Below are 16,173 nucleotides of genomic sequence, written 5' to 3'. Positions count from 1 at the left end.
CTAATTTTTCACTTTACTAAAAGATTTAAATAATAAAGCGTTTACATTTTCGGCTACATTTGTTCAGTACTGTACCTGCCTTATAACAGCCGGCGTAGGAATACAAGATAGCTTATGACATCACTAGTCCCGTTTACCCATTTTCTGGACCGGCACGCCCCATCCTCTCTGTTACACATTATTACGAAAACTTAAAAAAGCTCTTATATTAAGATAAAAAGATGTATTTTAAATAGTCTAAAACCAAAAAAAAATTCTAAAAAATGTTTAATATTGAAACATCCGTTTAAAAAATGGACTACGATATACCGAATACATTTCTTTGTATTATAGTAAAATTACATTATAGTATCGACTATTGTTATGAAATTCTTCTATTATTTCCTTTTATTTAATTTTTAAATCTGTAAAATTATTAGCATAATTGTTTTAATTATAACTCGATTTATAATTGTAATTTATATTATTCATCACGCAAAAAAACAAAATTGATATATGTATATCGTTAGCGCCTTTAAGTATATAATATATACTTTTCTAAAGTCTTCCTCACTTTTTTTTAAAAGAAATTAAATTGTAAATGACTTATCATTGATTATGTTATAAAATTAAGAAGTAACTTAAAAATAAATCACAGAAAATTTAAAAAGGGAGGCAAATGGAAAAATGTATACATTTATATACAAAATATGAGCAGAAATACATTGCATTATATATTTTACATTGCTTAATATAAGTACATTTAAATTGTTTCTCCTTATCCTCTACGATCTTGACACGAATAATGTACAATGTCACCGTTCGGGTACCTAGCGAACGCGCTGTAAAATAATTTGTAATATAGTTTAATTTTACAATAAAAATTAGTTTACATTATTTATATAATATATAAATACAAACCTCTGATTGCCAAATCTTTTCTTACATATTGGACATATATTAAATTCTGTCATGAGGACATTCTGCGATTCATAATGCATACGTTGCTCCTGTACTTGTAAATGTTCAGCGTAAAGTAAACTTTTTAAAACTTGTATTCGTCTCCTAGCATTCAATTTCTCCTGTAAACTAACTTCTAAAAAATGCTTTATTCTACTTATCGGAACTGTATCTGGTAGAACATTTAATGTCTTTAATGGATTTATTTTTGATGCATGTTCTTCGAGTAGTTGAAGCGCCATTTCCATGTCAGGTTGTGCTGTTCGTTGCATTTCTGGACTATATCCTAAAAAATATATATTCATCTTTATTACTTTAAGGCATGTACAGTTGATATTGTACACGTTCAATTTTCACCTGTCTTCAGAAGTCCTTCATTATCAGGTTTTAGTAGCTGTTGAATAAGCATATCATAAACTTCATCTGCACCATCAGATTGTTTTTGTTTATCTGAAGTTTCTCGATCTTAAAATAATAGAAAAACTATTATATAAATTTGTAAATCAGTCCCTTAAATATGGAAATTAATACCTACTTTGATATCTGTTGAACACATTATGACAATACTCAGTTGCCTTTGGTATATCATTAAGAATATTAATATATATTGATATAACTTGTTGGTGACGTTCAAGTCGACCGAGAATAATTGCACGTTCCTCGATTAAATTATCAAACGGAAAATGTACTAATATCGTTTCTGGAGTATAATGCACAGACTTTTCTAAAAACTGACGTAATTTTTCTCTAATATGTTGTCCTGCTTGTTTTTCAGCTGTTGTAGCACTATCACTCATAGATGCTAAGACCTTCTCTTTATATTGATGTATTAAAACATTATGACATAGTGAATTAGTATCATTCCAAATGTGTATTACATGTTCCAAATATGTTATAACTAAATTTTTGTGGCAACGGAGAAGATAATCCACTACTTTTGGTCTTGGTAATTCCTTGACTTCCTAGAATTACAAATATACTACATATATAACTTACAAAATAGTTACTTATATAAAAATAAAGTATAACATTACCTGTATATCGTCCATAAAAATTCGAAGTCCTTGATCTGGATCTTCATTCAGAACCCAGCTGGCAAATTTTAAAATTAAATCTATATGATCTTTTCCAAGAGACTGTAAGTATTGTATTGTTCTTTCAGTACCCTTGAAACTAGGATCATTTTCCTTTGCATGTTTTTCAAGAAGTTCCAATGCTTTTCTATGTTGCCCTTTAGTTTGGTACAGTATAATAAGCTCAGGATATTTTTGATACATTAGTAACGTCTTCTCAGCTTCTGCTAAGTGACAATGATTTAATCGTAGTAACGGTGCAACTAATGCATCAGTCGTCTGAAAAAAATTCTTTCTAATCTAGATTTAAAAATAATTATTATGGTTTATCAGACGTAAATTATTACCTGCAAATAACATTTTAACAGAGTTGTATCTGTAATCTTTAAAAGCTGCTCAACAGCCACTGCTGTCATAGTTTTTGTTCCATTTGTACTATCCACTAACTTAATTCTGACTTCAGTAAGAAAAGCTATTAACGCACGTAAACCTTTTTCTAAATCATGATCTTGTAGTTTCGGCAAACTAGGTGTTGGGTTATTAAGTTCAGGATTATTACTTGATAGTGTAAGTAGATCAGGAAACAGTCTGATCACTTCGTATGGATCTGTTCCCGCCTTTGAAAACACATTCATTGCCTCTTGAAATCTTTTGTTATTAAAAAGATAATGTGCATATAACGTCTGTATTTTACATGCCTGTTTATCTTTTTCTTTTTGAGTTACATCCAATAAATTCTAAAATAATGTGGAAAATATTTCAATCATTATAAATTATTTATAACCATAATTAGCGGTATTAAATAACCAAAAGTTTTATTTACATACAGTCAGTTTCAGTGCTAGCTGAAATTGATTTTGTTCAAGTAATATTCTGATTTGAAGCGTTACATCAACAGCCCTTATACGCCAGATACGACTAATCGATGCTAAGAAAATCTTTCCTTGTTTACATCTATATATAAGTCTAGCTTTATTTAAATCTTCTATTGTTTGAATGTGTATGCAACCCTCTATAGCGTACACTTCCAATCTGTCATGTACAATTCCAACTAAGTAAGGTTCATCCCAAGCTGAAATAATTCAATTGACGTGACACTAAAGCACATTAATTAGAAAAAGCATATATTTTATTAGTGAGAACTTAAATTGTGTACCTATCGCGCTCGGTGTATCAGACCATTTTATTGAATTATGTTCAATCAATTCGCCTTGCGTATCCATAACAAACGACTGAGAATCTTTGCCTAACACAAAGGAATGGTCAGACAATTTTGTAACACTTGGTTCAGGAGACTTTCCAGTTGGAAATAATTCTTTGGTCTTTCCATTTATATCCAAAATTGTGTACGACAATCCACGAAAACCCAAAATCAATGATTTACCACACCTATTTTATAATTAACATATATTTTATTATTTTACAAATCTAAATTATACATTCTACACCATACACAATACATACCAGGATAATTCACGTGGTGTATCTCGTACAGTCAATTCAAAATTTTCAGATTCCACAAATTTTTTTTCTTCGTAGTAATATAATTGTAACTTGCGTTTTACAGCCACGCATAAGTTTACAATTGTTTTTTTATTATCATTTGAACCCTTTGGCAGTTGTTTATCTAAAGTAAATAATGTAGCACCACGGGTTTTTGGTAATTGGTAAACTTGTTGAAAGTTTGGAGAATTTAAATCATGAACACATACTATGTTATCTGTAAAAAAAAACTAATGAGACGAATTGTTCCATCTATAACTCAAGACACAAAATCAAAAATACCTATTAATGTTATCAATAAATTATATTCGGGCACAACATCTATCTGTGTAATACGTTTCTTTTTAAAATTGTTACTATGACATAGTAACTCTACTTTATGAGTTTCGTCTATCACAGGTGGAACATTATACATCAGAAGATAACCGTCTCTTGTGCAGATTAGCAAATTATCATCTGAAACACTTCACTGTTATTCTTTATACTTCAGTGTTGTTAATTCACTGTATTTATATGTAAATCATTTAACAGTATTAACCAATCTAAATTATTTGAAGTAATCTTACTTCAATAAAACAAAGATTTATACACTAAAAAAACTATCTAGCTATTACATTAAAAAATGTCAATTCTTTGAGTTAATTAAAAGCTTTTAATATAAAGGTTATACATTACCTACCATACGCCGCCATAGACTGTATTTGAAGAGAAACCTTTAATATCGGTGATTCTTCGTAAGCTTCATGCATTTTCGTGTTTTGAAAATAATTTCTCTACAGATTTCGAAAATATTAAATCAACTCTTTTGTGGTTAATAACCACTCACAGTTGTCATTCGACTGTTTAACACCAGTAGAGTGCGTTCGAGTAAATTGAAAGTATGTATCGCACATGGTATATCTAGTAGTAATCAAATATCCTATTTAGGATATGAATATTTACAAGAGTTTCGATAAATTTTTTCTAGAATTTCTAAAATACGTACATTTTGATTCACTAGTCATGAAACTGTATATAATTAACATTTGTTAACTTTTTAAAAAATGTTATAACTCAAATGTTGAAACTTCTCACTAGAAAAAATACCAGTTACTACTAAATTTTGTGAATTTGCTATAAATTTTACATAAATAACACAATACAAATAATGGTTATATATGATCATTAAATATTGTAAATAACCATACGAAAATGATACATATTGATTTTTAACGAGGAAAAGTGAAGCATACATGGATTTTAAAGCAGTATTAAATTAGCAAAATGTTTTTAAAATACTGAAAATAATAATAATTATAAATAGGTATAAAATAAACATTTGTACATAAGGAATATATAGTAAAAGTATTACATAGTAATTATGCACTTTTATCGGAAATATTCTCTCCATACACACAAAGTAACATATTTATATTGTATAGTATAGATGGCACTTTTACAATTGGATATTTCTTTTCTTATACTTTCTCCGAATATGCGTAGTATGATAATGTCTCATATTTGTTATTTTTACGTATCTCGCGAGTTAATATCTCATAAAAATGTCAAATTCACTTGTAAACAAAGGGCTTGAAATACTAGGTTACGAAAAAAGTTTAAAGCAAGGTCTGTATTTAATTCATTTAGGTTGTATATCTGTATTTACCAGAAAACTTGTAAGTTGTGCAAATTTCATACTTTACAGAAAAAAAGAAGAGAAAGCACATAAAATATAAGGGTACTTTAGACTTGATTCCCTCAAAACATAGAATATTATCAAAAAATGACAAAACAGGTACAGATATTATTTGAAATAAGAAAAATCTTGATGTAGGATGTCTATCAACCATTAATATTAACCTCTTCTTGTAGATCTTGGCACAATCCTTGGACGTTCAAGCAAAGTGACTGTTTATGAAACTCAAAAACGATTAATAGTACAGGAAGATCCTACAGATGAAAATGTGCAAAAGCTCTTAATGCTTAGTAGCAATCGTATTGACCAAGACACAACAAATAAGGTATAAAGTGGTTTTAAATATTTAAAAGGGCATACATGAGAAATTACATAAATTACTAATTTGATTATAGCTATTAAATCGAGCTGTAAAGAAAAAATATATTCCAAAGAAAGAAAAGCATAAAAAACCTGAAAGTACTGCATTCACTGAAGAAGATTTCAAGAAATTTGAACAAGAATATATAGATCAATAATTTCTGATACATCATTTTTATACTTTTAAAATTAATTAAAAGAGCATTATTATATTCAGTCACATATTTTACACTTTATGCATAAAACAGATGCACATGAATGTACAAAATATTTAGTTACATTTTACACAAGAAGCACCATTTTTCTCTCATTGTATCTGAAGAAAATAGTTGTATAGTTTAGACTGAAATCTTAAAATGTTTAACAGTGACTATGAAAAAGGTAAAATAATTTTGATTGTGACGTTAATTTTATTTCTTTATTACACTATATGGGTGATTGCTCTACCATTTATCGATGATAACAGAATACGATCACTTTTTGGTTCTCATAATTTTGCTTTAATGGTACCTGCAATTTTGGGTTTATGTTTCAGTGGTGGATTAGTATTATTCACTATTTATCATATTAAGCCATACTTTTCTTATGAAAAATTAAATAAATATCATGAATCATAGATTTTATACGAATTACACAAATATGTATAAACGAAAGAATTTCATTTTATCACACAGGATAATTTTTGATAAGACATATTGACATACTTTGTGCATTACTTATTTTTTGATAAATAGTCAATGCATTTGAAGATAAAACCATTAAAGATAAGTCAATATATGACTTAGTAAATGATCACAGTAAAATTCGGATAATTGCATGAAAATCGGAAACTAAGCCAGATACTTATCCAACGATATAGATTTTTAGAAACCGAGGTTCAAAGTTTGTCCTTGTATTATGCTGACTGTAGAAAAAGACAAATGAAAGAGGTCCGAATGTCGAAACGAGAAAGGAAAACATCGGTAAGATAATACTAATGCAATTTTTCTTTTTAATATAACTTTTCCCAATGTATTTGTGAAATTTTCCTAATTAAAATGAGTCCAAACACGTTATAATTCGAATTATATTTAGGTATTTAACGAGTAATAACAACTTTCTTATATTATTTATTAAATAAGTAAATTTAATATTTAATTAATTCAAATCTATTCGTGTTCGGTCTTATTTTAATCGGTAAAACCTCATTGATACGTTAACAAAGTTTCATTGTTGCATTATTTTTTGTCTCACCGATATTCGAGTTCGGATTGGATTCAATTATCAGGCTGTCGAGCTTCATACGTGTCAAGGGGAATCCTCAATGTGGGGATGAACAACACAGGCAATTATGCCGTAGTCGTAGATCGATTTTCGTAGTTATCCAACTTTTACTATATATTGCCTCACTTCCCTAACCTAAACTCTAGGTACTCTGTCTTTACCTATCATTTAAGAGAAATAGATCTACTTATTTATAAGAAACTTGAAATGACTTCAAAAAAATGGGTTATACTTGGTATTTCTGGTACAACATGTAGTGGAAAAACTTCCTTGGTTAATCAACTTCATAAGGAATTAAAAAATTCATTCATAATACATCAAGATAACTATTTCTTTTCAATGGATGATCCTCGACATACAAAGATACCAAAATTGAATGCTTTAAATTGGGAAATCATAACTAGCGTGGATATGAATAAAATGCATTCGGATATTTTTAAGTTAATTGAATCGTCCCCAAATAATGATAATGTAGAAACGAATACCAGAAATGTTTTAATAATAGAGGGTTTTCTACTTTTTAAGTGTAAGGTTATTTCAAATTTATGCGATCAGAAATATTTTTTGACATTAACTAAAGAACAATGCTGGAAAAGAAGGAAGGAAAGAAGTTATAATCCACCAGATGTTCCTGGATACTTTGAGAAGGTTGTATGGCCGGAGTATTTGAAACATTTAGATGAATTAATAGAAGACAAAGATTTGTACAAGACTATAACATTCATTGATGGATCAAAAAGTAAAAATGAAATATTTAAAATGGTTTTTGTAGAAATAAAAAAATTGTTATCTTAAAATGTTCATTATATCATTATTACATATTAAAAAAAACGCTTAAAACTAAAAATAAATATATACCATGAACTGGTCTAGTTATTTATCTACCATTCAGTAAAGACAAAGTGATATTATAAACATTACCTATACAAAGAAATATTTACTATACATTCCAGATTGATCAATACAAGATGTAAATAAAATTACAAAGTATTCTTTCTAATAATCTAAATCATTTACCTTGGATGTTTCTGTGCTAAGTTTAGAATAAAACAATTACAGAAGCACATTTATCTTGTATATTAAATTTTTATATGAATGAATCACTTCTGGTTTTACTGTAAAAAGCGTACTTCACTTACCTGGCACAATTGTGCATTGACTGTTTTTTTCATGAATCATAATTAAATCTGTGTCCATCACTTGTTTTTGTGACAAATATATGTACATATGTCATTGTTGCATTATCAGCAATGAACTTAATTTTATGAACTCCCTTAAGAATGTCCTTGTACAAATTGATGCAGCATGCTTATTTTTTTGGTAAGAAATGTGATAATTCTGTAGCTAAATATTACAATATTCTAACTATACCATGTAAAATTTGCTCTTGCTTTCACATTATTTGTAAAGCCTGCTTCAGATGCTAAGTAATTATTGAGGAAATAATTTTAAATTTCATTCTATGTGTATAGTATATTTTGTACAAAAATTAATTATATAAGGCTTAGAAAATAAAGTATATTTGAGTTGGTAACTCCTTCACAGACACGCGTTATAATTTACAATTTATTGTTCAGCCTTCAGTTTCAGAGATTCAGAAAAAGCTTATGACTTATTATAAGAGAGATTTTTCAATTTTTAATACTTTTCTGTTCTTTTTTCATTTCAATGCCAGTTTAAATCCATTAAAATTTTGGACTTTCATCTTCATCCAAAACAGGCTTCTAAATATTTGAGTCTTGGCTTTTAACAAGATTTTTTCATTCATTTTCTGTTTTTTAATAAAGATAACGCACAACGACGTGTATATGTTACATGGAATAGGCGTTATGTTTAGATTGACCTTGCACATTTATAACATTTGTCGGAGCAGGTCCAGCTGTCTGATCATCTTGATCATTTTGCCCGCAGGCTTTCCGAACATATTGCGATGTAAGAACAACTTCTTCTTCCATTTCAAGTACTTGCTTGTCTAAATCCATACATGCTGCCATCTCCTTTTCTAGCTTTGCCAACATTTGTGGTGAATTATATTTCTCTGGATCATCATGAAACACTACCATACCATCCTTTTGATTAATTGTTGCAAAAATCTCTCCATCTTCAATCTAAATGTATAATATGTATATGATTAAATAATAATTTAAACGCATTATGTTATATTCAAGAAATAAATGTATTTACCATGTTTAATATGTATTTTTCTGCATCAGCAGGTCCTGCTAGTTGAACTCTGCTTGCCACATCACTTAAGCTAAGTGTCAAAAAAGTCTTTGTCAACCTTTGTATATTTTTTTTGTACAAATAGCTGAGCACTTGTTTCACGAGTCCCATATTGTAATCTCTTATAAAAAGTTGTTGATATTTGGTGATAATCTTCTGTACTTCTTCACAGCTATTCATCAGATAAGCTGTGGCCAATTCTTGGTATTGTTGACTTAATGGCTTTACATACCTACTAACCACTTGACTTGTGTACCTAGGTAAGGTTAGAACCTTCCCATGCATTATTAAAGAAACCAGAATGTATTTCTTGTAGGCCTCTAACATAATGTAACTAACTGCCATAGCAGGTGTTGTTACACACACTTCAAAAAAGTACAATGCTCTATCATAACTTTTCAGTGCTGTGTATATTATACCACCATAATAATAATAAAGCAAAAAGTATTTTGAGTCAAATTGTCCTCCTTCTTGACTGATACCAGTAACATCTATGTCAAGAAATTCAAGCGAAGGTTGGAAACACTTAGACAAAAGACATAGTTGGCAGAGATCAGCATGTATTGAAGTTAGTTGGCTATCAAAAAGTTGAATTTTACGTATTGCACGGCACAATAATTCAATACCACGCAAAGGTATTTCCAATTCAACTAATTTTTGCGTAAATAAATGACATAGTTCTGCATCTATAACATAATGTGTAGACAAAATAGTGGTAACTATGGTTGGTTTTTAAGAGATTTTAATTTTTCTAAAGGAAAGGAATGGATGAAAACTTACATGTATCAGGAGCAAATCTAACTTGCTCTCCGTTACAACCAATGATAAATTCTTGAACCTGATTAAATAATGGTTTATAAGCATCTGCATTATTTGCACCATTAGGATTAGGCAGTGAAAATTTTACACATAACACTGCCAAAATACCTAAAGAATGTTCTTGTAGATCTAACGTTTCCAGAACATTATCTAAGTGTTGTCCATGTTTTGTTAACACATCTGTGCTTTTACTTATTATTTCACATAGCTCTCGGAAATTACCTGTAAAGTATAATATATTTACAGTACATCATTTTAATAACAACTGATTAAATATTTATTAAATAGGAACAATTATATTCTTTTATACAAATTCATTGTTAGAATTTCACAAACAACAATTTTCTTTATACTATAAAGTGAAATGTTAATATTTGTATCTAGAATTTGATCACTAATATCCGCCTAATGTATAAATCGGATCTTCTTAAGATTTGAATGAAAGTGGTTAAAAGAATTATTTATCATTCCATGAAATAAACATTCCAAAGTAATGTGCTAGTTTTTTAGCAAAGAGGTTATTTCATATGAATAGAAATCATTTTAATAAAGAATTATTTGCGATTGTTCTTATAGGTTATGTTCACGAGAATATAGGGAAGGTCTAAACATCTGTCGCACCTTGTTTCGAAAATGTCCGCACGTTATTTACAAACTGCTCCAATGTCACCGCCATTACTGCGAATGCTTTCTTCTCATCACCACCTTTGATCGGTGGTGAACCGTATTTACAGAAATTATTTTTGCGAACAAACGATCACCCAGGATGACGTTTTGAAACAGGCAACCGGAACGCTCCGAAGCATGTTACGAGAATAGCTGGTTGCATCGAACTCCCTCTTGTACGCTGCGATCAACACGCAATTTGAATCAAAATATATTCAAATAAATTTGTTATTTTTATAAACTGTATTATAGCTCGTTGTATAATATTAGTGACGTCAATTATTAGACGATTGTTAATATGTTTATTATTTATTATTTATAAACATAACATGCAGGACGCGAAAAATTCTTAATTCTTGAAATTATGCAAACTGTATTTTAATTTTTGCACGATGTCATTATTATACTGCATCGTACGTATGTATGTATGTATGTACATACAGAGATTCACCATTAAATTCTTGAAAAATCCTTAAAAAATTCTGAAAAAATATAATAACTGAGGTAGTGTCATAATAAAAATTAGTTTAAAATTAAAAGAAAAATCAATATTTTTTAAATTATGTCTATCCAATGCTAATAATTTTTTCTAACAATGTATGTACGTTTGTTTATTTATATACGGTAGATATACATGTATGGGTATGTAATAGTAATTGAGTGCATACGTGCATACAGACCTTGTGTAAAGAATTTACAATGAAACTGTTATATGTCCGTCAAAATGTACAATGTCGTCGCAAAAATAGTCATAATGAGGCCTAATTATAATCATTTGTGTGGAAAACCGTATCAATGCCTTTAGTTGAAGTTTGTGTTTGGAAGACGTCTTTTTAATTTTAAATAAATATCAACGTCTTAACACTATGACATGTTACTCTTAATTATTTTAATAATTAATTACGTAGAAATTTATCTGTATATTATATATACATATTATGGATATTTGAAAATGAGTGTTTTTAAGTACGACGATTTTCTAAACAAATTTGAATTCCTAAATAAATAAGTTACTTTTATGTTTAACTTAATACCGCTATGTTTATCTTATTTTTATATTATACATCGATAATAATGCAAATAAAAAAATATCAGTCCACGTTAATTGGGAATAGTAACTTCCTTATGAATTTGCATTTATCGTTAGGCTGATTGATGGTTGCTAGGATATTATCGATTCCTGTAATTCTGAAAATGAACAAAAGCTAAGTGTTTCTTTCTATTGTCGTTCATCGTATTTTTCGAAAAGTACTTTACTTTTTAATCGAAAATAAATCTAATTAAAAGGGCTTAGATTTTTGAAAAGTATTCTCATAATGTCAAGTATAACGTACGACTTACTTTGGAAAGACGCGCAAACCATTTTGGACGAACTTCTTCAAACGGATACGAGCTTGCAAAGTGCCAAACTACAAAAAGATCGTATACAAGCTCATGATATAATCTCAGAATTGTATGTCAAGTATATTATTATTTCTAATAAATTGGAACTATGTTATGATCAAGTAATACAACCGCAAAAGCGAGTATTAATCAAAAAATTATTAAACTTGTGCCTTGGCAGAATCTTAGAATTGAAACATGAATTGGTCGAGATAGATCTCTCAGAGTATAGTTATTTCGATAACATTTTAATAAAGTTAGGCGTCACTCCGCGAGAAATTGAAATTCAATTACCAAGATATTTCAGGCGTGAACGCTTGAAAGAGATTGAAGAAAGACGACAATTTATAGAAAATACATTGAGAAATGTAGGTGTTTTAGACAAAGCGGTACTACCAAAAAAAATGACCGAATCTGAAGCCGTAAGACTTATACAGGTATAGATTTTGCAGACAAACTGTTAAAGATAAAAAGAGGGTATTGTTATTAATTCAAAATTTGATAATAAAACTGGGTCGAATAATATACATACATACGTGCGCGTGTGAAGTAATTACTATATTCTTAAAAGATTTTTAACCAAATTATTTTAGGCTCATGAACGTGCAAGACAAGGGCGATTGAGATTTCAGTTTATGAAAGAAATTCGTAAAATGAAAGAAAGATCGACGATCAAGATAGAAACAGAGGTGCAAGATAAGTCAACTGAAAGAGCAGCTGCAATGAAGATTCAAAAAGTTTGGAGGGGATATGTTACTAGACGAAAAATTCGAAAAAGACGACTTGATGAAATGTTATTAATTGGTAGTTGCAACTTATAAAAAAAAAAAAAACTTTAGTATAAAAGGACAACAATGAATACATTGAAACATATTTTTGAAGGTATGCTACAATCAAGTCAAGAAGTTACTGAAAATGCCAGGCAAGCTGAAAGAGTAAGACAAGAGAGATACGTGAAACAAGTGAAATATCAAGAACTGTATGAAACTTTGGTAATTGAAACTAAGGAACGAATTCGTAAAGAAAAAAGTGCTATAATGGAGGAAAATATAAGAACTGAAGTTCGGAACTGGATAAAAACATATTTTCAAGAAACAGGAAAAATTCCTGATTTACCATCCGCTGAGAGTGGTGGGTCTAGGATTATATTTAGTAGGCAGGTAATGTTTTCATTTATATTAAATCCATAGTATTCAAAAATGAGGTGGATATATTGTTTTTTATTTAGGGAACTGAAAGTACCATAAGTAAATCTACAGCAGTGTCATCAAAAGAGTCCAAGAAATCCAAGAAATCAAAATCAAAGAAAGACAGTGAAACTGAACAATCAGAGGAAGAAACCGAAGAAGGATATAAATCAATTCCTTCTAATTTTTTGTCAGAATTAATGCATGCTAATCAAGAGTATCAAGAAGTATGGAAAAATAGGGATGAATCTATGAACGCTGCACAACTTCCATACATAAATATGATAGAAAGCGAAAAAACTAAAGAAATTGAACACGAAGTAAGAGTTACTGTGGATCAAGCACTTAGGGGTAAACTTTTTTTAGAATTTGAATAATTAAATTCTACGTAAAGTTATGTCAATATGTTTTTATATACATTTTGTATATATTATAAGTTTCTAACATTTCAATGATACTTAAAAATTATAATTAGATGATATAGAAGCCCTTCAAAGTGCATTAGACAGGGATAGAGGGTTTAAAGGTAAACGTGCAAAAAAAATGCAGAAACGAATTCGTCGAAGTGGAAAAAAGAATAAGAAAAGGAAAGAAAAGGATTTAACTCCTGATAGAACAACAGAATCTTTGTTGGAAGAATTACTGACAGAAGGCATTGTTAAGCTCCATCAAGAAATTCCACTTAGTAGTTTCAAGGGAGAAAAATCTTTTGCTAACTACAATTTAAGAGAAAAGGGAAAAGATCCTTTGCCCGTACTTGGTTGAGTTAAAGAAACAAATTAATATATTTTATCATTTTCACTTTTATTTTAATTTCTTAATGTCTTAAAATTATTTACATTAATAGGAGATATAAGGCAGTTAATAACTGAATATTGTATTCTTCCTTTGGGAAACAGTACTCTTAGAGAACTTACACCTCTGGTAAGATCAGTATTAATAGCTGGACCTCGTGGCAGTGGTAAAAAAATGTTAGTAAATGCAATTTGTACAGAACTTGGAGCTACTCTATTTGATATTACACCAGCAAATATTGTTGGAAAATATCCTGGAAAATCAGGATTAATCATGGTCATTCACTTAGTATCAAAGGTGCTTAAAAAATTATAAACAAATTAAATAAAAGATATTTATACATTCTTAGAGTTTAATAGTAATTTTATATATTTTTCATATGAAGCTATCGCGTTTATTGCAACCATCGGTGATATTTATGGATAGTGCTGAAAAACCATTTGTAAAAAAAATTCCAAAGGCAGATAAAACTGATCCAAAACGTTTGAAGAAAGATCTCCCTAAATTAGTGAAGAACATCACAAATGAAGATAGGGTGATTCTTATTGGAACTTCAAACTCTCCATGGGATGCAGATCAAAAGCTTTTGTATCAAACTTATGATAAGGTTATATATATTCCCAGACCAGATTATGGGACTATGTCCATTGTGTGGAAAGATTTATTACATAAAGTTAGGTTTTATTTATTTATAAGTTATAAGCTATATCATATAATAGGATTTATCTTGAAAATTATATTTTTTATACCTACAGTATTCCGGAATTAGTAGGCAATTCAATACATCTACTATCACAAAAATTTGCGATGGTTTCACTATCGGGACTGTATTGGCATCAATTAACGAGGTATCAATGAAAAAATTATCGTCATGATTTCGCTGGTTATAAATTTTACTCGTGTTGAAATATTTTACAATCACATATATCAATATATAGGTAATGACTACAAAAAGAATGGTACAGTTAAGAACTCACCCTTTAACGCACGGTGAATTAATAAATGCGCTGAGCACAAAAGATCCGGTTTATTGCGAAGAAGAGAATGCATTTATAAGTAATATATTGATAACAAATAATAATACTAACTAAATATAATAACGATAATGAATCATAATTTCTAATAGTCTTTTATTACAGCATGGTTTGGGAAAACACCAATATATCGTAAAAAACAACGCGTACTCGAACTGGAGCGGCAAAAGCAGGAGGAAGAAAACGAAAAGCAAAGTAGAAAAGGAAAAAAGAAATCTCCATAAATAAATGATTTCGCATATTTGATCGATATAATTTTACCATTTTTTACAGAATTTGAAACCTTAATTTCAGTTAACTTTAGTGAACGTCATGATTATTATTATGCTAATCATATAGATAAATGAAAATGTATAAGTATCTAGAGAGTGATACTTTGAAAAATCGCCACGAAATAAATGACACATTCAACAATAAAATGATCAAAAAATCATATTGTCAGTCCTTATTGCAAATAAAAACAAAAGAATATTTAAAAACTCATCGTGAATAAATTGTGAAAAATATTTGGTACTTTGTTAATTTTCAATTTGATTTGCAAAGACTTTCGTAAAATTTCGTAGATACGCTTGGAAAAGAAATGAACATTATGTTACTCGTAAAATTTCATTTCATTTAAACGATTCTCATCACCGATTATCGCGCTACCACGCACAAAAGTTCTTGTAGAAATGTATGTGTCGAATGTAAAATCGATTTACGTAAGTAAAAGTAAACACAGTAGCGCGACGACTGTGTACGTTCAAGATCAAAGTTCCTGGTATTGGAAAAGCTGTCTTTTGTTTGATCGAAAAATCAATTTACAAATCACACGAGAAGGGTCAAGTCAGAAAAATCGTATGGTCCTGTTATCTATGTTACTATACTTGCTAACGATAATAAAAAGCAACAAGAATATCATAATTTTTTCTTTCTCTGTCAGCGATATGCTTTTTTATCAAAACATATAAACTGAACTACGTCTACGTTGATTAGCACATGCCGCCTAACTTTTTCCTCTTATATAATATTATGAATAAAGAAGATATTTTGTAATTTAATATTAATTACTTCATACGATTTCAATATCTCAGCATAGTGATTAGACTTTAGAATAGCATGCGTCTTAACTGACAATCAATGTAACACTTCAAATCAAACTCTAATAATTGTTTTTCGTTAATTACATGTTAATTCTATGTAATATTATACATTCAACAATTGTTTTATGCAATTCTACACATTCGACAATTTTTCTATGCAATTTTACAAAT

General features: G+C 29.2%; 6 protein-coding genes across 7 annotated transcripts; 4 read left to right on the top strand and 2 right to left on the bottom strand.

The window, feature by feature from the left end:
• Positions 1–659: 659 nt before the first annotated feature.
• On the bottom strand, positions 660–4,451 carry Vps39 (vacuolar protein sorting 39). 2 transcript variants are annotated; one of them, XM_076315833.1, is made up of 11 exons: positions 4,191–4,451; positions 3,798–3,971; positions 3,477–3,732; positions 3,169–3,401; positions 2,840–3,084; positions 2,360–2,749; positions 1,974–2,291; positions 1,475–1,901; positions 1,297–1,404; positions 901–1,225; positions 660–821 (listed from the first exon to the last, which is right to left on the bottom strand). In XM_076315833.1, the coding sequence occupies exons 1-11, from the start codon at positions 4,195–4,197 to the stop codon at positions 758–760; spliced, it is 2,547 nt and encodes an 848-aa protein (XP_076171948.1). In that variant the 5' UTR covers positions 4,198–4,451; the 3' UTR covers positions 660–757. The 2 variants fall into 2 exon arrangements, with proteins under 2 accessions (XP_076171948.1, XP_076171947.1); XM_076315832.1 differs by having other exon boundaries at positions 4,195–4,451.
• A 429-nt stretch (positions 4,452–4,880) lies between these two features.
• LOC143149082 (active regulator of SIRT1) lies at positions 4,881–5,766 on the top strand. The gene is made up of 4 exons (XM_076316155.1): positions 4,881–5,120; positions 5,200–5,289; positions 5,367–5,515; positions 5,586–5,766. Exons 1-4 carry the CDS (start codon positions 5,057–5,059, stop codon positions 5,706–5,708), a joined length of 426 nt encoding a protein of 141 aa, XP_076172270.1. The 5' UTR covers positions 4,881–5,056; the 3' UTR covers positions 5,709–5,766.
• On the top strand, positions 5,751–6,180 carry LOC143149083 (uncharacterized). The gene has a single exon (XM_076316156.1). The coding sequence runs from the start codon at positions 5,907–5,909 to the stop codon at positions 6,165–6,167; it is 261 nt and encodes an 86-aa protein (XP_076172271.1). The 5' UTR covers positions 5,751–5,906; the 3' UTR covers positions 6,168–6,180.
• Positions 6,181–6,197: 17 nt separating this feature from the next.
• Positions 6,198–7,666, top strand: Nrk1 (nicotinamide riboside kinase). The gene has a single exon (XM_076316154.1). It carries the CDS (start codon positions 7,021–7,023, stop codon positions 7,606–7,608), a length of 588 nt encoding a protein of 195 aa, XP_076172269.1. The 5' UTR covers positions 6,198–7,020; the 3' UTR covers positions 7,609–7,666.
• A 902-nt stretch (positions 7,667–8,568) lies between these two features.
• On the bottom strand, positions 8,569–10,691 carry Csn3 (COP9 signalosome subunit 3). Its single transcript, XM_076316152.1, has 4 exons — positions 10,477–10,691; positions 9,817–10,077; positions 8,998–9,722; positions 8,569–8,921 (listed from the first exon to the last, which is right to left on the bottom strand). The coding sequence occupies exons 1-4, from the start codon at positions 10,529–10,531 to the stop codon at positions 8,625–8,627; spliced, it is 1,338 nt and encodes a 445-aa protein (XP_076172267.1). The 5' UTR covers positions 10,532–10,691; the 3' UTR covers positions 8,569–8,624.
• Positions 10,692–11,837: 1,146 nt separating this feature from the next.
• LOC143149161 (dynein regulatory complex protein 11) lies at positions 11,838–15,328 on the top strand. The gene is made up of 10 exons (XM_076316302.1): positions 11,838–12,341; positions 12,498–12,708; positions 12,787–13,064; positions 13,133–13,442; positions 13,567–13,851; positions 13,939–14,183; positions 14,272–14,559; positions 14,642–14,734; positions 14,825–14,942; positions 15,026–15,328. The coding sequence occupies exons 1-10, from the start codon at positions 11,838–11,840 to the stop codon at positions 15,142–15,144; spliced, it is 2,451 nt and encodes an 816-aa protein (XP_076172417.1). The 3' UTR covers positions 15,145–15,328.
• Positions 15,329–16,173: the final 845 nt, after the last annotated feature.

This window comes from Ptiloglossa arizonensis, chromosome 7 (assembly GCF_051014685.1).
Source record: "Ptiloglossa arizonensis isolate GNS036 chromosome 7, iyPtiAriz1_principal, whole genome shotgun sequence".
In the NCBI taxonomy this organism is placed as follows: Eukaryota; Metazoa; Arthropoda; class Insecta; order Hymenoptera; family Colletidae; genus Ptiloglossa; species Ptiloglossa arizonensis.
Note: the sequence above shows the minus strand (reverse complement) of the source record. Positions and strands in the feature narration are given on the sequence as shown.